The sequence below is a fragment of the Formica exsecta genome, unplaced genomic scaffold (genome assembly GCF_003651465.1).
Source record: "Formica exsecta isolate Colony F162 unplaced genomic scaffold, ASM365146v1 scaffold178, whole genome shotgun sequence".
Classification (NCBI taxonomy): Eukaryota; Metazoa; Arthropoda; class Insecta; order Hymenoptera; family Formicidae; genus Formica; species Formica exsecta.
Window position 1 is genome coordinate 607,412 of NW_021849095.1, and position 15,925 is coordinate 623,336.

The 15,925-nt window shown below is 37.3% G+C and overlaps 1 protein-coding gene across 1 annotated transcript in view; it reads right to left on the reverse strand.

Annotated features, from left to right (window-relative positions):
* Positions 1-8,227: 8,227 nt before the first annotated feature.
* Positions 8,228-15,925, reverse strand: part of LOC115233586 (SKI family transcriptional corepressor 2) — a 29,249-nt gene continuing 21,551 nt past the window's right edge. The window contains exons 6-7 of the mRNA XM_029804089.1: positions 12,151-12,280; positions 8,228-9,617 (exon numbers count right to left, since the gene is read on the reverse strand). Coding sequence (XP_029659949.1) covers positions 9,511-9,617; positions 12,151-12,280 — 237 coding nt within the window. The 3' untranslated portion in view covers positions 8,228-9,510. The remainder of the gene's footprint in view (positions 9,618-12,150; positions 12,281-15,925) is intronic.

Consider the following 15,925-nt stretch of genomic DNA (forward strand, 5'->3'; position numbering starts at 1 on the left):
CTTGCCACGTGGTATCGTAGGAATCCGCGAGAGCGAGCCCGGGTCACGGTCGATCCCTCCTCATCTCCCATCGGTGTGGCGGTCATCCTGGACGCGAAATATCGCCTTTTGATGCCCAATTACAGAGGCGCCGCTTCTTTATACGTTTCTTCTTCACAGCCGAGCCGTCGCCAGGCTCGCCGCGGTTACCAGGAAGCTTAAATCTACGTCCCTCGGGAGACCGAGCGCGATTTTATCCGGAGGGACGAGACGTTGAAATTGCGCTCTCTCGCGAAGAAATGGAGTTGTATTAAAAAATAAAAAAAAAAATTTTTTTAGAGATATAAAGAACACATTATTAGGCAATATACTGACATAATCGATAAAATTTTTTAGCAGTTTTTACAATTTGTAAAAGATTTTATACCAGGATTTATACACATAAGATCTCACTTGGCGAAAATATCTAGTTAAGAAGATTTTTCAACCCTCGACTATAGCGTGGAATTGCAACTTCCAATCTAGCTGGTTTTTTTTTTCTCAAAGCGAGCGACGGTGGTGGACATAATTTTTGGCCGGGGGTGAAACGAGAACAGGTCGAATTACTTTCCACGGGGCACACAATACCCGAACGGCTCGGCCGCTTTCTTGAAATAGACGGATGGGGCTGTTTTTATTAACGTACGAAAGAGGGAACACGTAAGCGGCTTACTTCCTGCAATTAAAATGTTTCTTTAAATACCCGCCGCCCCGACATCTTCATTGTGGACGATTGGAGCGCGTATTTAAATCGCGGCTCGTTATACGCGACCTTTGAGCGAGATGGAAGCACATATAAGTGCCGTGAAACCAATCGATTCGCGATACTATCGGCGATTTTTCTCTCGAATTTTAATTTACGTTCTTTTTCGGACATTATTTATTTTTTCGAAAACATGAAGATTGATTTACATACAGATCTCTATTCCTAAGCTTGTGTGATAAAACGTATTTAAATAAATTATGTAGAAAGAAAATCAAACTATATAATAAAATTATAAGAATGGAAAGGTGTGTATATAGAATTTTTAAATGTTTTATTGGAACGATATTTTGCCATATTTTTTACTTCCATTTCTTAACACGCCGACTAATTTGACTTACCGCTATTAATTAAAGGTGCTCTATTTTTGACCTCCCCTTTTGGTTGCGTGCTTTCTTTCTTCACAAGCAATCTTTTGCGCAGTCATGAGAACGCTCACATACGCGCAAAAAGATCCTCATCTCTCGTTTCCTTACAAATTCTGCTAGTTACGGGGTCGTCTCCGCGAAACGGAACCGATTCCGACGAGACGCGCCGACGGATATCCCCGGTATCGTCGAGACGTGACGTACTTACGGGAGAAAAAATCGGCGCAACGAAAAGAATCTGTTCAGCTCCTCGTATTTGCAGATTCCTCCCGGGAGGCGACCTCCTCGCGAGGCTACATTCGCGAAGCCAATTTGCCGGAACATTAGACGCAGACGATGTTTCTGCGACGAGCATCCATTATTGACATTCTCTCTCTTCTTCCATGATCCAATATTATCAGTACCGATATTTTATAAAATTCGTGTAGAAACTTTGAGTGTAATATTTCTCTCTTTTAGGAGAAAAATTTCTCTATTCTTACTTTTGTGCCATAATTCGCGCGAAATAAATGTCAAAGAGATTGAAGAGTCATTGAATACAATATCATATAATTCAAAGCTGTATTATGATTATTCTTCGAACTTTTAATAATTTGTTTTTTTTTTTTTTTTTTTTTAATTATAAATAGACATAATATTCTCGTAAGGGATAATAAAATTGAGATGTAAAAATTAAAAAATGTCTCGACTGATAATAAATATTATTTTAGAATCTTCTTTCGATATTTCTATCGAATAAATCAATGGATAATGTTAAGAAGTTATAGACTAACATAATTTTTCTTTACGAAAAAACAATATGACACTTTCCATAAATGCCTAATATTCTAATAAAGTTACATTTGCGGATCGGGTATATAATTTTATCAATCGTGCATTGAGGCTTTTTGTGCTTGCGACAGTGATATTTTTGAGAGCGATGCGTAAAAAAGTACCATGTGTGGTCGAGATCCGAAATTCTGCTGACGACTGTTCGGGGACCGCAGCAGGGCTGTATCAGTTAAGGGTTTTTGCTCACTGGAGCGTCCTCACGTACCACGTAAGCGAGAGGGCTCCCCAAGGATTTTGCACGGGGCCGGGATATAAGAGACGACCGAAGATTACGCCGTGTATCTCCTGTACAATGCACAACACACAGTCGTTTCTCCAGTAATTGAAAAAGATTTGTTTCCTCGGAGACGTGTCGCTGGCTCCGATAATGTATTACAGTCTCGATCGTCGCGATGATGTATTGATGCCAGCAATTGCGCGATCTGCATGAAAGTTTCATGCAAATTGATGAAAGTATCGTGAAACGAAACTTTGATAAAACTATGGTTATTATCCTTAAGATAAACCAGACTAAGAGAAATAAAATTTTTTAATTTGTGCTATTTTTTTCTCCTATTATCATCAATATCCAGTGGTATATTGTTATTATAATTTTTTTATTGTTACTAAGGAGAGTATAATTCTTAACTAAAGAAAAATTTGGAGAAATATGATATTACATAGCAAGATTACATCTGTGTTACGTAACATTACAGACTCTCACTGACGGAGGTTGAGGGTAATTGCGCCCCTCCCCCCCATCCATCCTTGCCCCTTCGCATGACTCTTCTAGCGATCAACATCTTTTATTGAAACCTTGGATTACACTCGTGGGTTTTCACACACGCTGTCATCTACAATATGTTCAATTATGCAATTTATTATATATTACTCTACGAACGGCAATACTTACAGCTGCAGCCTACGGCATAAAAGCGCGCGAGGGATCTTTTTTTTTTTTCCTCTAATATTATTCGTTTGTATCCGTTCAATTTACCTCGATCGATTTGTCTAAATGGATTACACGACGAAGTATAATTGCACTGTGTATATCGTTCTCGCGATAAGTGTTTATCTATCGATCCTAAGCTACACTGGCTGTTCGATGCCGGGAGCGATTATCGGCGTTGCGACGAAATTCTCGGAGAAACTGCGGCAGATTATTGTTAATATAGTACGCCGAATTTATCTCTGATATATTATTCGTGATATGACTCAAATTCTGGGTTAAATTAATTTCTAGTCGAAAAAAAAATCGATATAATAAATATAATTCGATATAATGAATTAATATCACAAATCAATTAAAAATAATTGCGATTTAATGATTAGTTTTCGACAATAATAATTGTCGTTTTTTTAAATATTTATATAATAATCTTATTATGAAAAATCTCTAATATGGTATTGATTTATTTTTACAATCGCACTCAATTTAACAAAAGAAAGCAATAAAAATTCATGAAGGAATCGCGTAATGAATACATTTTATTTAGACAAAAATTCAAAAGCGTTAAAAATGTTTTTTTTTAAATCTATTATTGATTTTATTACCAGAGAAAATAATCAAAGAATTAATTGTAAAATATAAATCATTTCAACTATCATTTTCATGTTATGTAAAAGACATGTTTATCTTTATCCATATTTTTGCCTTACAGATGTGGGAGCATGTTATACTTATAGCTTTTCGCGAATTGCGCTAGAAAATGATAGCAATTGGCGTTTAACATGAGACTAGATTAACAAAAATCCGCTTGGAGATTCATAAATATCATGATTCGCGATTTCCTTTCCCGTTCTATCTATATATGACGCAATAGAATGATCTCCAGCGAACGTTATTCTAGAGTCGCTCTATGTTCACAACGAGTGCTCGCAAAACTTCTCGATTCGATCGATCTGTTCGCCGTAAAAGGACGCGAGACGCGTAAACGTCCTGCTAAAACGAGCTGTTGTCTTTCCAAGTCGAGATCCATTACCGGACGTGACAAGAGGTCGCCGACTTGACGACGCGATAAAATTGATGTCTGCTTCTATGCCGATATCACAAAAAACGCGTGAGACGAAATATTACCTAACATTTGCTAGTAATGGGTCCACATCTTGGGCAAATAAGAGCCTTACGATTACAAAACTGGGCTCCCGTTTCAGCGATGCCGCGTAACGTATAGCGAGTTACAAATTTAAAGGGTTCGGTGCAACACTATGTTTTAAACGGATCTTTCTAAAAAATTGAGAAAACTAATCTAAAGTAAATTTAAACTTAATATATTCATCGAAAATTGAATACAAATTAATTGTTAATTTTAATCAATAAAATAATTTAAATTTCTTCAATTTTGATTAATTTTTGAATTCAGTAATTTTGTCAATTTTAAGATTAATTTTCTCAAGTTTTTTAAGAAAGCATGTCAAATCATTGTTGTGCGTCGAGCCCTTAAATTCGAGAATAAAGAGATCCGACGAGTGCGCTTTAAGGCAACGGACGTATCGCAAGCTTACGGAACGGTTCGGATTAAATGCACATCCTTCATCTCCTCCGTCACCTTTTCTTCCTCCTCCTCCTCCTCTTCGTGCACTGCTGCTCCTGCGTGTCGATTAATCCAGCCAGCCAGCTCGATTAATTGGTCGGCGCGGACGGACTGTGGACTTGGCCGTAAAATATACCGCGCGTAGGACGGCAAGCCGAGCAATCGGAACCCGCCCTTTCCGCTCCCGGCTCGTTCCCTACAATAATTATCATCCGGTAATTAGCGAAGCTTCGCAGTGTTCGTAAACTCCGAGGGATGGATTACGTTATGTAAAATTAACTCTACGCAAACATCATTGTTTTTCTTCGAAAGAAGCGTAACAAGGTCGGTGATAAATAGATCAGTAGTAGAAGACTTAACTAGTCCGGCGAGAACGTATAGTATTTGATCCGACGAAACAACATATGAGAAACTTGAGAAATTTAGAAAACACGAAAGATATATTAGTTTTCTTGTATGTATTTTTTTCTGAACATCTGATTTTCATTTTTAAAAATAAAAAAGAATCAAAAAAGCAATGTAAAGATATTTAGAGTATATTAATGACAAAGTAAAACTTTAATTAAGTTTAATGTGACGTGTATGTGAAATTTGTAACTATATAGCTGTATTCACACATAAAATGTTCAAAATATTATATAATTAAAATAAGATTTAAAATAAGATGCGAAAGAGAGAGAGAAAGAGAGAGCAGCATCGTATGAAATAAAGTCAGTAATAACTCAGCAAATTCAATAACGACTAATAATCTTAACCATAAGTCTCTCAATATCGTTTTCTAATGATAAATATGTCAATGAAATTAGTTAAGAAAGTACATTCAATAAACACGAAGGATTCATCAAGCCAATTAGCCTCATTTTAATTTGCGCTCAGTCGGACGAGAGGATCGATTCGCTTTTCGCATGGAAGGCTTGAAAGCAGTTCTGAAAAGATCGCGTAGAGAAGGAAAAGAAGGAAATCGGGAAGCGCGAGCTTTTTCCGGAGGCTGTACGTTAGTCAAAGTGCCTGCGTTCACCGCCAATGATCCTGTATTCGTATTCATCGCGCCGATGCAGCACCTATCTCGTTATTTTCGGCTTACGCCCGCGTTGAATGGGTCCATCGATATACTCCCGGCGATATACACGTGTATATACGGGTACGTAAAAGCGATCTCGTCTGAAACGTGCGTTCCTATTTGCAACCATGCTTTCTGTGCTTACATATTATATCATTGTACAGTATCAAGTAGAATATTTCCGTAAAGTAAGAGAGAACATCATTGATATTTTAAGAGAAAAACAAATCAAAATTTGTTTTTTTTTTTTTAATAATTTACGGAATTTGACTATAGGCTAAATTTTCCTTCTCAGAATTTTAGTTACATTTCATACGTTACATCGTATGATACTCGCTTAAAAGAAATTCTCGTACTTAATATCTTATAAAATTACAAAATTATTTCTTTCAATGACATAATTTTTTTGACACACAACGCATTTTATAATTAATACATATTTAAATTCGTCCATTCCCTTAAATTCAGATTCGTATCCGCTCGCCTGGAAATAGTTATCCGCCACGGTCGCGACGTTAATGTAAATTAGAAGGAAACGCACACCGTGAGTCGTCGTGTCGTCGGATTCGGAGTCGTCGGGCGTCGCGACGCCGACGGAAGTAGATACGCGCAAGCGTCGGCGCAAATCACGCCCCTTGGCCGAACGACGGGGTCCACCCGCAACCCCATTTCCGCGTTATTACAGCCTGGAGAAGATCCAGCCCCTTCCATCCCCGCGTCAGGATATCAAGGCAACCCTCCGCGCGTTTCCACTTAACACTCCGGTCGCGACTAATTACTCTAATTAATTGGAACTCCGATATTCTCGCCGGAACGCTTGATTTCCATGGTAGTTACTAATTAATTACTATTATCAATAAAGCGCGTTTTACACAAGATGCGATGCATCCAGACAATAAAGCTCTCAATCCCGTAGCCGAAGCTCTCGATTATTCATGCGAGAATAACTATAAACATAGTGCATGAGGCTGCTTGCAAAAACACGCGATTTTCCGCTACATTGATCGGAGACAAGAGGAAAGGGAACCGCGAGGAATCTTGAATTATATCTCGGAAGAGTAACATGTAAAAGTTTATAAAAATTATATAATAAGATTTAAAGTAAAAGTCGTTAAACTTTATCGAAACTGTTTTTTTTTTTTTTTTTTTTAATTATAAATATCAAGAAAAGGGATAATAAAATTGAGATGTAAAAATTAAAAAATGTCTCGACTGATAATAAATATTATTTTAGAATCTTCTTTCGATATTTATATCGAATAAATCAATGGATAATGTTAAGAAGTTATAGACTAACATAATTTTTCTTTACGAAAAAACAATATGACACTTTCCATAAATGCCTAATATTCTAATAAAGTTACATTTGCGGATCGGGTATATAATTTTATCAATCGTGCATTGAGGCTTTTTGTGCTTGCGACAGTGATATTTTTGAGAGCGATGCGTAAAAAAGTACCATGTGTGGTCGAGATCCGAAATTCTGCTGACGACTGTTCGGGGACCGCAGCAGGGCTGTATCAGTTAAGGGTTTTTGCTCACTGGAGCGTCCTCACGTACCACGTAAGCGAGAGGGCTCCCCAAGGATTTTGCACGGGGCCGGGATATAAGAGACGACCGAAGATTACGCCGTGTATCTCCTGTACAATGCACAACACACAGTCGTTTCTCCAGTAATTGAAAAAGATTTGTTTCCTCGGAGACGTGTCGCTGGCTCCGATAATGTATTACAGTCTCGATCGTCGCGATGATGTATTGATGCCAGCAATTGCGCGATCTGCATGAAAGTTTCATGCAAATTGATGAAAGTATCGTGAAACGAAACTTTGATAAAACTATGGTTATTATCCTTAAGATAAACCAGACTAAGAGAAATAAAATTTTTTAATTTGTGCTATTTTTTTCTCCTATTATCATCAATATCCAGTGGTATATTGTTATTATAATTTTTTTATTGTTACTAAGGAGAGTATAATTCTTAACTAAAGAAAAATTTGGAGAAATATGATATTACATAGCAAGATTACATCTGTGTTACGTAACATTACAGACTCTCACTGACGGAGGTTGAGGGTAATTGCGCCCCTCCCCCCCATCCATCCTTGCCCCTTCGCATGACTCTTCTAGCGATCAACATCTTTTATTGAAACCTTGGATTACACTCGTGGGTTTTCACACACGCTGTCATCTACAATATGTTCAATTATGCAATTTATTATATATTACTCTACGAACGGCAATACTTACAGCTGCAGCCTACGGCATAAAAGCGCGCGAGGGGTTCTTTTTTTTTTTCCTCTAATATTATTCGTTTGTATCCGTTCAATTTACCTCGATCGATTTGTCTAAATGGATTACACGACGAAGTATAATTGCACTGTGTATATCGTTCTCGCGATAAGTGTTTATCTATCGATCCTAAGCTACACTGGCTGTTCGATGCCGGGAGCGATTATCGGCGTTGCGACGAAATTCTCGGAGAAACTGCGGCAGATTATTGTTAATATAGTACGCCGAATTTATCTCTGATATATTATTCGTGATATGACTCAAATTCTGGGTTAAATTAATTTCTAGTCGAAAAAAAAATCGATATAATAAATATAATTCGATATAATGAATTAATATCACAAATCAATTAAAAATAATTGCGATTTAATGATTAGTTTTCGACAATAATAATTGTCGTTTTTTTTAATATTTATATAATAATCTTATTATGAAAAATCTCTAATATGGTATTGATTTATTTTTACAATCGCACTCAATTTAACAAAAGAAAGCAATAAAAATTCATGAAGGAATCGCGTAATGAATACATTTTATTTAGACAAAAATTCAAAAGCGTTAAAAATGTTTTTTTTTAAATCTATTATTGATTTTATTACCAGAGAAAATAATCAAAGAATTAATTGTAAAATATAAATCATTTCAACTATCATTTTCATGTTATGTAAAAGACACGTTTATCTTTATCCATATTTTTGCCTTACAGATGTGGGAGCATGTTATACTTATAGCTTTTTGCGAATTGCGCTAGAAAATGATAGCAATTGGCGTTTAACATGAGACTAGATTAACAAAAATCCGCTTGGAGATTCATAAATATCATGATTCGCGATTTCCTTTCCCGTTCTATCTATATATGACGCAATAGAATGATCTCCAGCGAACGTTATTCTAGAGTCGCTCTATGTTCACAACGAGTGCTCGCAAAACTTCTCGATTCGATCGATCTGTTCGCCGTAAAAGGACGCGAGACGCGTAAACGTCCTGCTAAAACGAGCTGTTGTCTTTCCAAGTCGAGATCCATTACCGGACGTGACAAGAGGTCGCCGACTTGACGACGCGATAAAATTGATGTCTGCTTCTATGCCGATATCACAAAAAACGCGTGAGACGAAATATTACCTAACATTTGCTAGTAATGGGTCCACATCTTGGGCAAATAAGAGCCTTACGATTACAAAACTGGGCTCCCGTTTCAGCGATGCCGCGTAACGTATAGCGAGTTACAAATTTAAAGGGTTCGGTGCAACACTATGTTTTAAACGGATCTTTCTAAAAAATTGAGAAAACTAATCTAAAGTAAATTTAAACTTAATATATTCATCGAAAATTGAATACAAATTAATTGTTAATTTTAATCAATAAAATAATTTAAATTTCTTCAATTTTGATTAATTTTTGAATTCAGTAATTTTGTCAATTTTAAGATTAATTTTCTCAAGTTTTTTAAGAAAGCATGTCAAATCATTGTTGTGCGTCGAGCCCTTAAATTCGAGAATAAAGAGATCCGACGAGTGCGCTTTAAGGCAACGGACGTATCGCAAGCTTACGGAACGGTTCGGATTAAATGCACATCCTTCATCTCCTCCGTCACCTTTTCTTCCTCCTCCTCCTCCTCTTCGTGCACTGCTGCTCCTGCGTGTCGATTAATCCAGCCAGCCAGCTCGATTAATTGGTCGGCGCGGACGGACTGTGGACTTGGCCGTAAAATATACCGCGCGTAGGACGGCAAGCCGAGCAATCGGAACCCGCCCTTTCCGCTCCCGGCTCGTTCCCTACAATAATTATCATCCGGTAATTAGCGAAGCTTCGCAGTGTTCGTAAACTCCGAGGGATGGATTACGTTATGTAAAATTAACTCTACGCAAACATCATTGTTTTTCTTCGAAAGAAGCGTAACAAGGTCGGTGATAAATAGATCAGTAGTAGAAGACTTAACTAGTCCGGCGAGAACGTATAGTATTTGATCCGACGAAACAACATATGAGAAACTTGAGAAATTTAGAAAACACGAAAGATATATTAGTTTTCTTGTATGTATTTTTTTCTGAACATCTGATTTTCATTTTTAAAAATAAAAAAGAATCAAAAAAGCAATGTAAAGATATTTAGAGTATATTAATGACAAAGTAAAACTTTAATTAAGTTTAATGTGACGTGTATGTGAAATTTGTAACTATATAGCTGTATTCACACATAAAATGTTCAAAATATTATATAATTAAAATAAGATTTAAAATAAGATGCGAAAGAGAGAGAGAGAGAAAGAGAGAGCAGCATCGCATGAAATAAAATCAGTAATAACTCAGCAAATTCAATAACGACTAATAATCTTAACCATAAGTCTTTCAATATCGTTTTCTAATGATAAATATGTCAATGAAATTAGTTAAGAAAGTACATTCAATAAACACGAAGGATTCATCAAGCCAATTAGCCTCATTTTAATTTGCGCTCAGTCGGACGAGAGGATCGATTCGCTTTTCGCATGGAAGGCTTGAAAGCAGTTCTGAAAAGATCGCGTAGAGAAGGAAAAGAAGGAAATCGGGAAGCGCGAGCTTTTTCCGGAGGCTGTACGTTAGTCAAAGTGCCTGCGTTCACCGCCAATGATCCTGTATTCGTATTCATCGCGCCGATGCAGCACCTATCTCGTTATTTTCGGCTTACGCCCGCGTTGAATGGGTCCATCGATATACTCCCGGCGATATACACGTGTATATACGGGTACGTAAAAGCGATCTCGTCTGAAACGTGCGTTCCTATTTGCAACCATGCTTTCTGTGCTTACATATTATATCATTGTACAGTATCAAGTAGAATATTTCCGTAAAGTAAGAGAGAACATCATTGATATTTTAAGAGAAAAACAAATCAAAATTTGTTTTTTTTTTTTTAATAATTTACGGAATTTGACTATAGGCTAAATTTTCCTTCTCAGAATTTTAGTTACATTTCATACGTTACATCGTATGATACTCGCTTAAAAGAAATTCTCGTACTTAATATCTTATAAAATTACAAAATTATTTCTTTCAATGACATAATTTTTTTGACACACAACGCATTTTATAATTAATACATATTTAAATTCGTCCATTCCCTTAAATTCAGATTCGTATCCGCTCGCCTGGAAATAGTTATCCGCCACGGTCGCGACGTTAATGTAAATTAGAAGGAAACGCACACCGTGAGTCGTCGTGTCGTCGGATTCGGAGTCGTCGGGCGTCGCGACGCCGACGGAAGTAGATACGCGCAAGCGTCGGCGCAAATCACGCCCCTTGGCCGAACGACGGGGTCCACCCGCAACCCCATTTCCGCGTTATTACAGCCTGGAGAAGATCCAGCCCCTTCCATCCCCGCGTCAGGATATCAAGGCAACCCTCCGCGCGTTTCCACTTAACACTCCGGTCGCGACTAATTACTCTAATTAATTGGAACTCCGATATTCTCGCCGGAACGCTTGATTTCCATGGTAGTTACTAATTAATTACTATTATCAATAAAGCGCGTTTTACACAAGATGCGATGCATCCAGACAATAAAGCTCTCAATCCCGTAGCCGAAGCTCTCGATTATTCATGCGAGAATAACTATAAACATAGTGCATGAGGCTGCTTGCAAAAACACGCGATTTTCCGCTACATTGATCGGAGACAAGAGGAAAGGGAACCGCGAGGAATCTTGAATTATATCTCCGTGCGATGTTAATTGGAAATGTCATCTCGAGTAGAAATTTCAGAAATTATTTTATCTACGCATTTTGAATCCGTGACGTTTTCAATTTATCACATGGTAATTTATATTTTTGTTAGTATTTATTATGAATTTTTATATTGCTAACAATTGTGGAGAATTATTAGCATACTGATAAAATTCTACAGAACTGAATTAAAATGCGATATCAAATATTAGCAAAAAAATGCGATATCAAATATTAGCGAAAAAATTATTTTACGTTCTCTATGAATGCTTTGCTTTAGAAAAAAAGAAAAGTTGACTTGAAAAAGAATATTTAAAATATTTTCGGAAGAGAGAGAACTCTCTTTATCAATATTATATATATGTATGCTTATTCTATGCACAATTGCAGAGTTTATCAATACGACCCCTCTCCTTTTAAAAGTTTGTAAGTTTGAAAAATTCTTTAACTCACTTGTACACGAACAATTAACTGCTAATTCAACTTTATTGAAAATGAGTGTTTGAGGGGTGAAAATATAATTCTCAGTGATTCGATTCAACGTAAAAGAGAGAGTTTCTCTCGAGTTTTAAACGCTAATCTAAAAGCACGACAGATCTCGCGCTTACCCTTCAGAACATTGAGATGTCGATAGTAAGCGTTGCCGTGCCAGCTCTCGGGACTTCTCGCCGGCGGCAATTCCGTCTTCACGTCACGTAGAGCCGCGGTTTCTTCGGCAATCTTTTCAGCCTCCCGTTCCTGCAACGATAAAATATTTTAATGTAATTAGCTTTTCCGAGTGAGAATAAATAAACAAAGTTACGCTTATATAAAATCCAAAACGCGCGCCGATTTCTTTAAACCAGATCTGTATCCTCGTATATTTCTCCTTTACTCAATGAAAAAAGATAGAAACATATCCTATAATATATTTTTAAGCAATATATTTTTAAGCAAGTATGGTATTAAAAAATGATATAGCGATTAAAGCAATAAAGTAATAATTCACAATTCTAAAGGCAATTATTTCCGCTAGACTATCTCTTTACTTTGAGAGAGGACATTATTACGTCCGAAACGTCGCAATCGTGACGCTCTCGCCATATAAGCCTTCATCGGCCAATGAATATATATTTTTCATTCGACATTAAGGAGTTAGCGTCGACGTTTGGTCAATCATAAGCGAGACCGCAGTAATAATATCGTCGCGAAAGTGCTCGCGTCTCGGGGAAACGGGAATCGTCATTTTTGTGGTGACAAGTAGTGGCGGGCGGGGGTGGAACAGTCGGCAAACAATCGCGATATGTCGCGTCTCCTTGACGTAATGACAAGCGTGGAAATGGATGGACGACCCACCACTCATCCTGATCAACCACTTAGGTATGCAACGATGGCTTGCGCAAGCATGGAAACGGAGGGCACGGAGGGCGGATCTACAATCTAAACGCGCGGCCAAAGCGGGACGCGCACGGTGCTTTATTTAATGCTTCCATCGATAGCGATCGTCGAATTACTTAAATTAATTCCGCCGACATCACCGCTGCCGCCGCCGCGCACGCGGGAGCGGATCGATCGAGGTGAATTATTCACTCGACTCGGCCAGGGACGAAACGAGCAGCTCGCTACGCCTGCTTCGGCCTGCTTCGGCCGATTAAAAAGTCACGGAAACGCGCGCGTTCACCGTAATGTGTCCGAAGGAGGGAAGAGATTACCGGCCTCCGGGGAGCTCCCGGAAACACAACGTCAACCCCGGATACGAATGCTTCTACTAGAGCTAACGACATTTGGGTGTTCGAATATCCGGATATTCCGGATGTTACCTATCCTTTTTACCTGTACTATTCCCTACTTATGTTACGCGAATAATTGACATCATATTCATATACGTAATACACGCGAAAAATTAATAATTACGGTATAATTGTTAAATAGTTCGGCGCACATTTATTTTTGATAAAACTGAATTAGCAGTTAATTGCTCGTGTACAAATGAGTTGAAGAATTTTTTAAACTTACAAATTCTTAAGGAGGGTCGTATTGATAAACTCTGCAATTGTACATAGAATAGGCACACATATACATGATATCTATAAAAAAAGAGAATTCTTCCGAAGATATTTTAAAACGATATTCTTTTTCAAGTCAATTTTTCTTTTTTTCTAAAGCAAAGCATTTATAGAATGTAAAATATTTTTTTCGCTTAATTTTTTATATAGTATTTCAATTCGTTTCTGTAAAATTTTATCAGTATGCTAGTAATTCTCTACAACTGGTAGCAATATAGAAATTCATAATGAATACCAACATAAATGTAAATTGCCACGTGATAAATTAAAAACGTCACGGATTCAAAATGCGTAGAAGGAGTAATAAATATATAACGTAATTATTTTTTTGACTTTGATGTTCAAAGCGAGTTCACCGCGAATCGCTGTTGGGATGACCTGTCTAAGGGATGTTATTTAAAAATCAGCATATATATCGCGGCTTACCGATTTCGTGCGTGTACACAGTGCGTGTATATTGATAGGCGGATAGGCGCGAAAAAAGGACGGAAACTGCACACAGCGTCGGGCAAAGCCACGGCGAGAAAGAATATAACACGCGAGAATGCATTTTTAACGAGTAACATGTACCTTCTGCACAACTCGTTAGTCTAAACGTGTTAGAAACGCGGAATAGAAAGAAAACCCCTTGCGAGAGTGAAATTCATATAAGTTATACGTTTTACACGAGTTAGGCGAGAAAATAGGACGACTTGTAATCACTTTACGTTCTCTAAGTACGAAGCGTACCGCAAGTTAATTACTTAAGCGAATAAGTTGTATAAGGCTGATGTTAGAGAGATAAAGTCACTTAAATGAACGTGACATGGGACTGTAAATATTCGATAAAAATTGTGATATTACAATTGTAACTTCATAATTCAGAATTAAATAATTCGATGATGAAACCATTGAATACTTCGACAAAGTAAAATCGTTTCGGCAACAACGTGAATACAAAAATACAACTTAATTATTAATTATCGTTAATTAAAGAAGCAATCGCGAATTGGAAATAATTATCAACATCGCGCTGTTGAGATTTCAATTGTCGTGTAACTTTTACAGGTATAATTACTGAGCCGGCAAAATTCCTTTGGATTTTTTTACCGCTTCATCGAGTCCCTCGATTTGCGCAGCTATGCTAATACACTACAACGAACGTTGTTAACTGATAGTAACGCGATTCCCTCTTTTCCTCTATCTCTCTCTCTCTCTCTCTCTCTTTCTCTGGCAAAAGTAAATGTAATCATCGTACTTTCCGTCCGCGGTTACGTGATGTTGTAATCGTCACGATGGTATAAATATTTCATATCGTGCCTGGCGTACACATGGATGTTACGGGGTACAATCGACTTTAACTGCCGTTTCGAGGTTTCCTATCGCGACTCGTGCATCTCGGTGATTACTATCGCGTATAGTCGCACATGTGTGTGCACGATACGATTAGGGCATATTCACACATTAAAATAGCAGTCCTTAGTACGAAAGTCTGCAATTTGTTTATTTTTATCTTTCCGCTCACAATTTAGCAAGAAATTGCTTCTGAAGAGGCAAGATATTCATTTGAGAAAGATTTCTTATTATATAGTATAATATATATAGTTTCTCTTTTTATATATTAATGCAAGTATGCAAAATTTATATTGATCTAAAGATTAAAGAGGACACTCTCTAAAAGATTGCACATAGAGTTTAATTATTAAAAAAGTATAGTAGACTAAGTAAATTTTTTTTGCGCATGAATTAAGAAAACTACATAATGATAATAATGTATATAATAATAACAACACTTTATATCGTATATAATATGTAGATGATCCTTCAAGATAGCGAGGATTATATTGTACTTCCGACGTTATACGTAAGAGATATAATCGTACTCTATAGATCTGCGTGCGTGTACTTGTGAACATGGTTACGTTGAAAGAAGCTCTTCAATGCATTTTAACGCGATGAAGTTTTGATTTAAAATTCCATCAAATTAAGTTAATCTGCGAGAAGCGATGTTTGAAGTCTACCGTTTCGTGAATAGCGCAAAGAAAACTATGATTCGATAAAATCTATCCGCGGCAGAATTTTTTAATTCGGCTTATAATTAATTATGAGACGATGCTTCTCTCTCTCAATGGGCCGTGTCTATCAAAAGCGCCGATAAAATTTTCATGCTGTTTGGGATTTCGGATAATTATGTTTTGTGTGTACGCGAGGAGAGAGAGGGAGACTCACTCGCGAGGGGTAAAGAATGGGGCTCGAAAGGGGTCGTGCTGTCCATTGTGAAGTAATTCGATGAGGTAAAAACGTTACGGAGGGTGACTTTTGTTTGTGACAGACGCGTGATCCCGAAAAATACACTCTT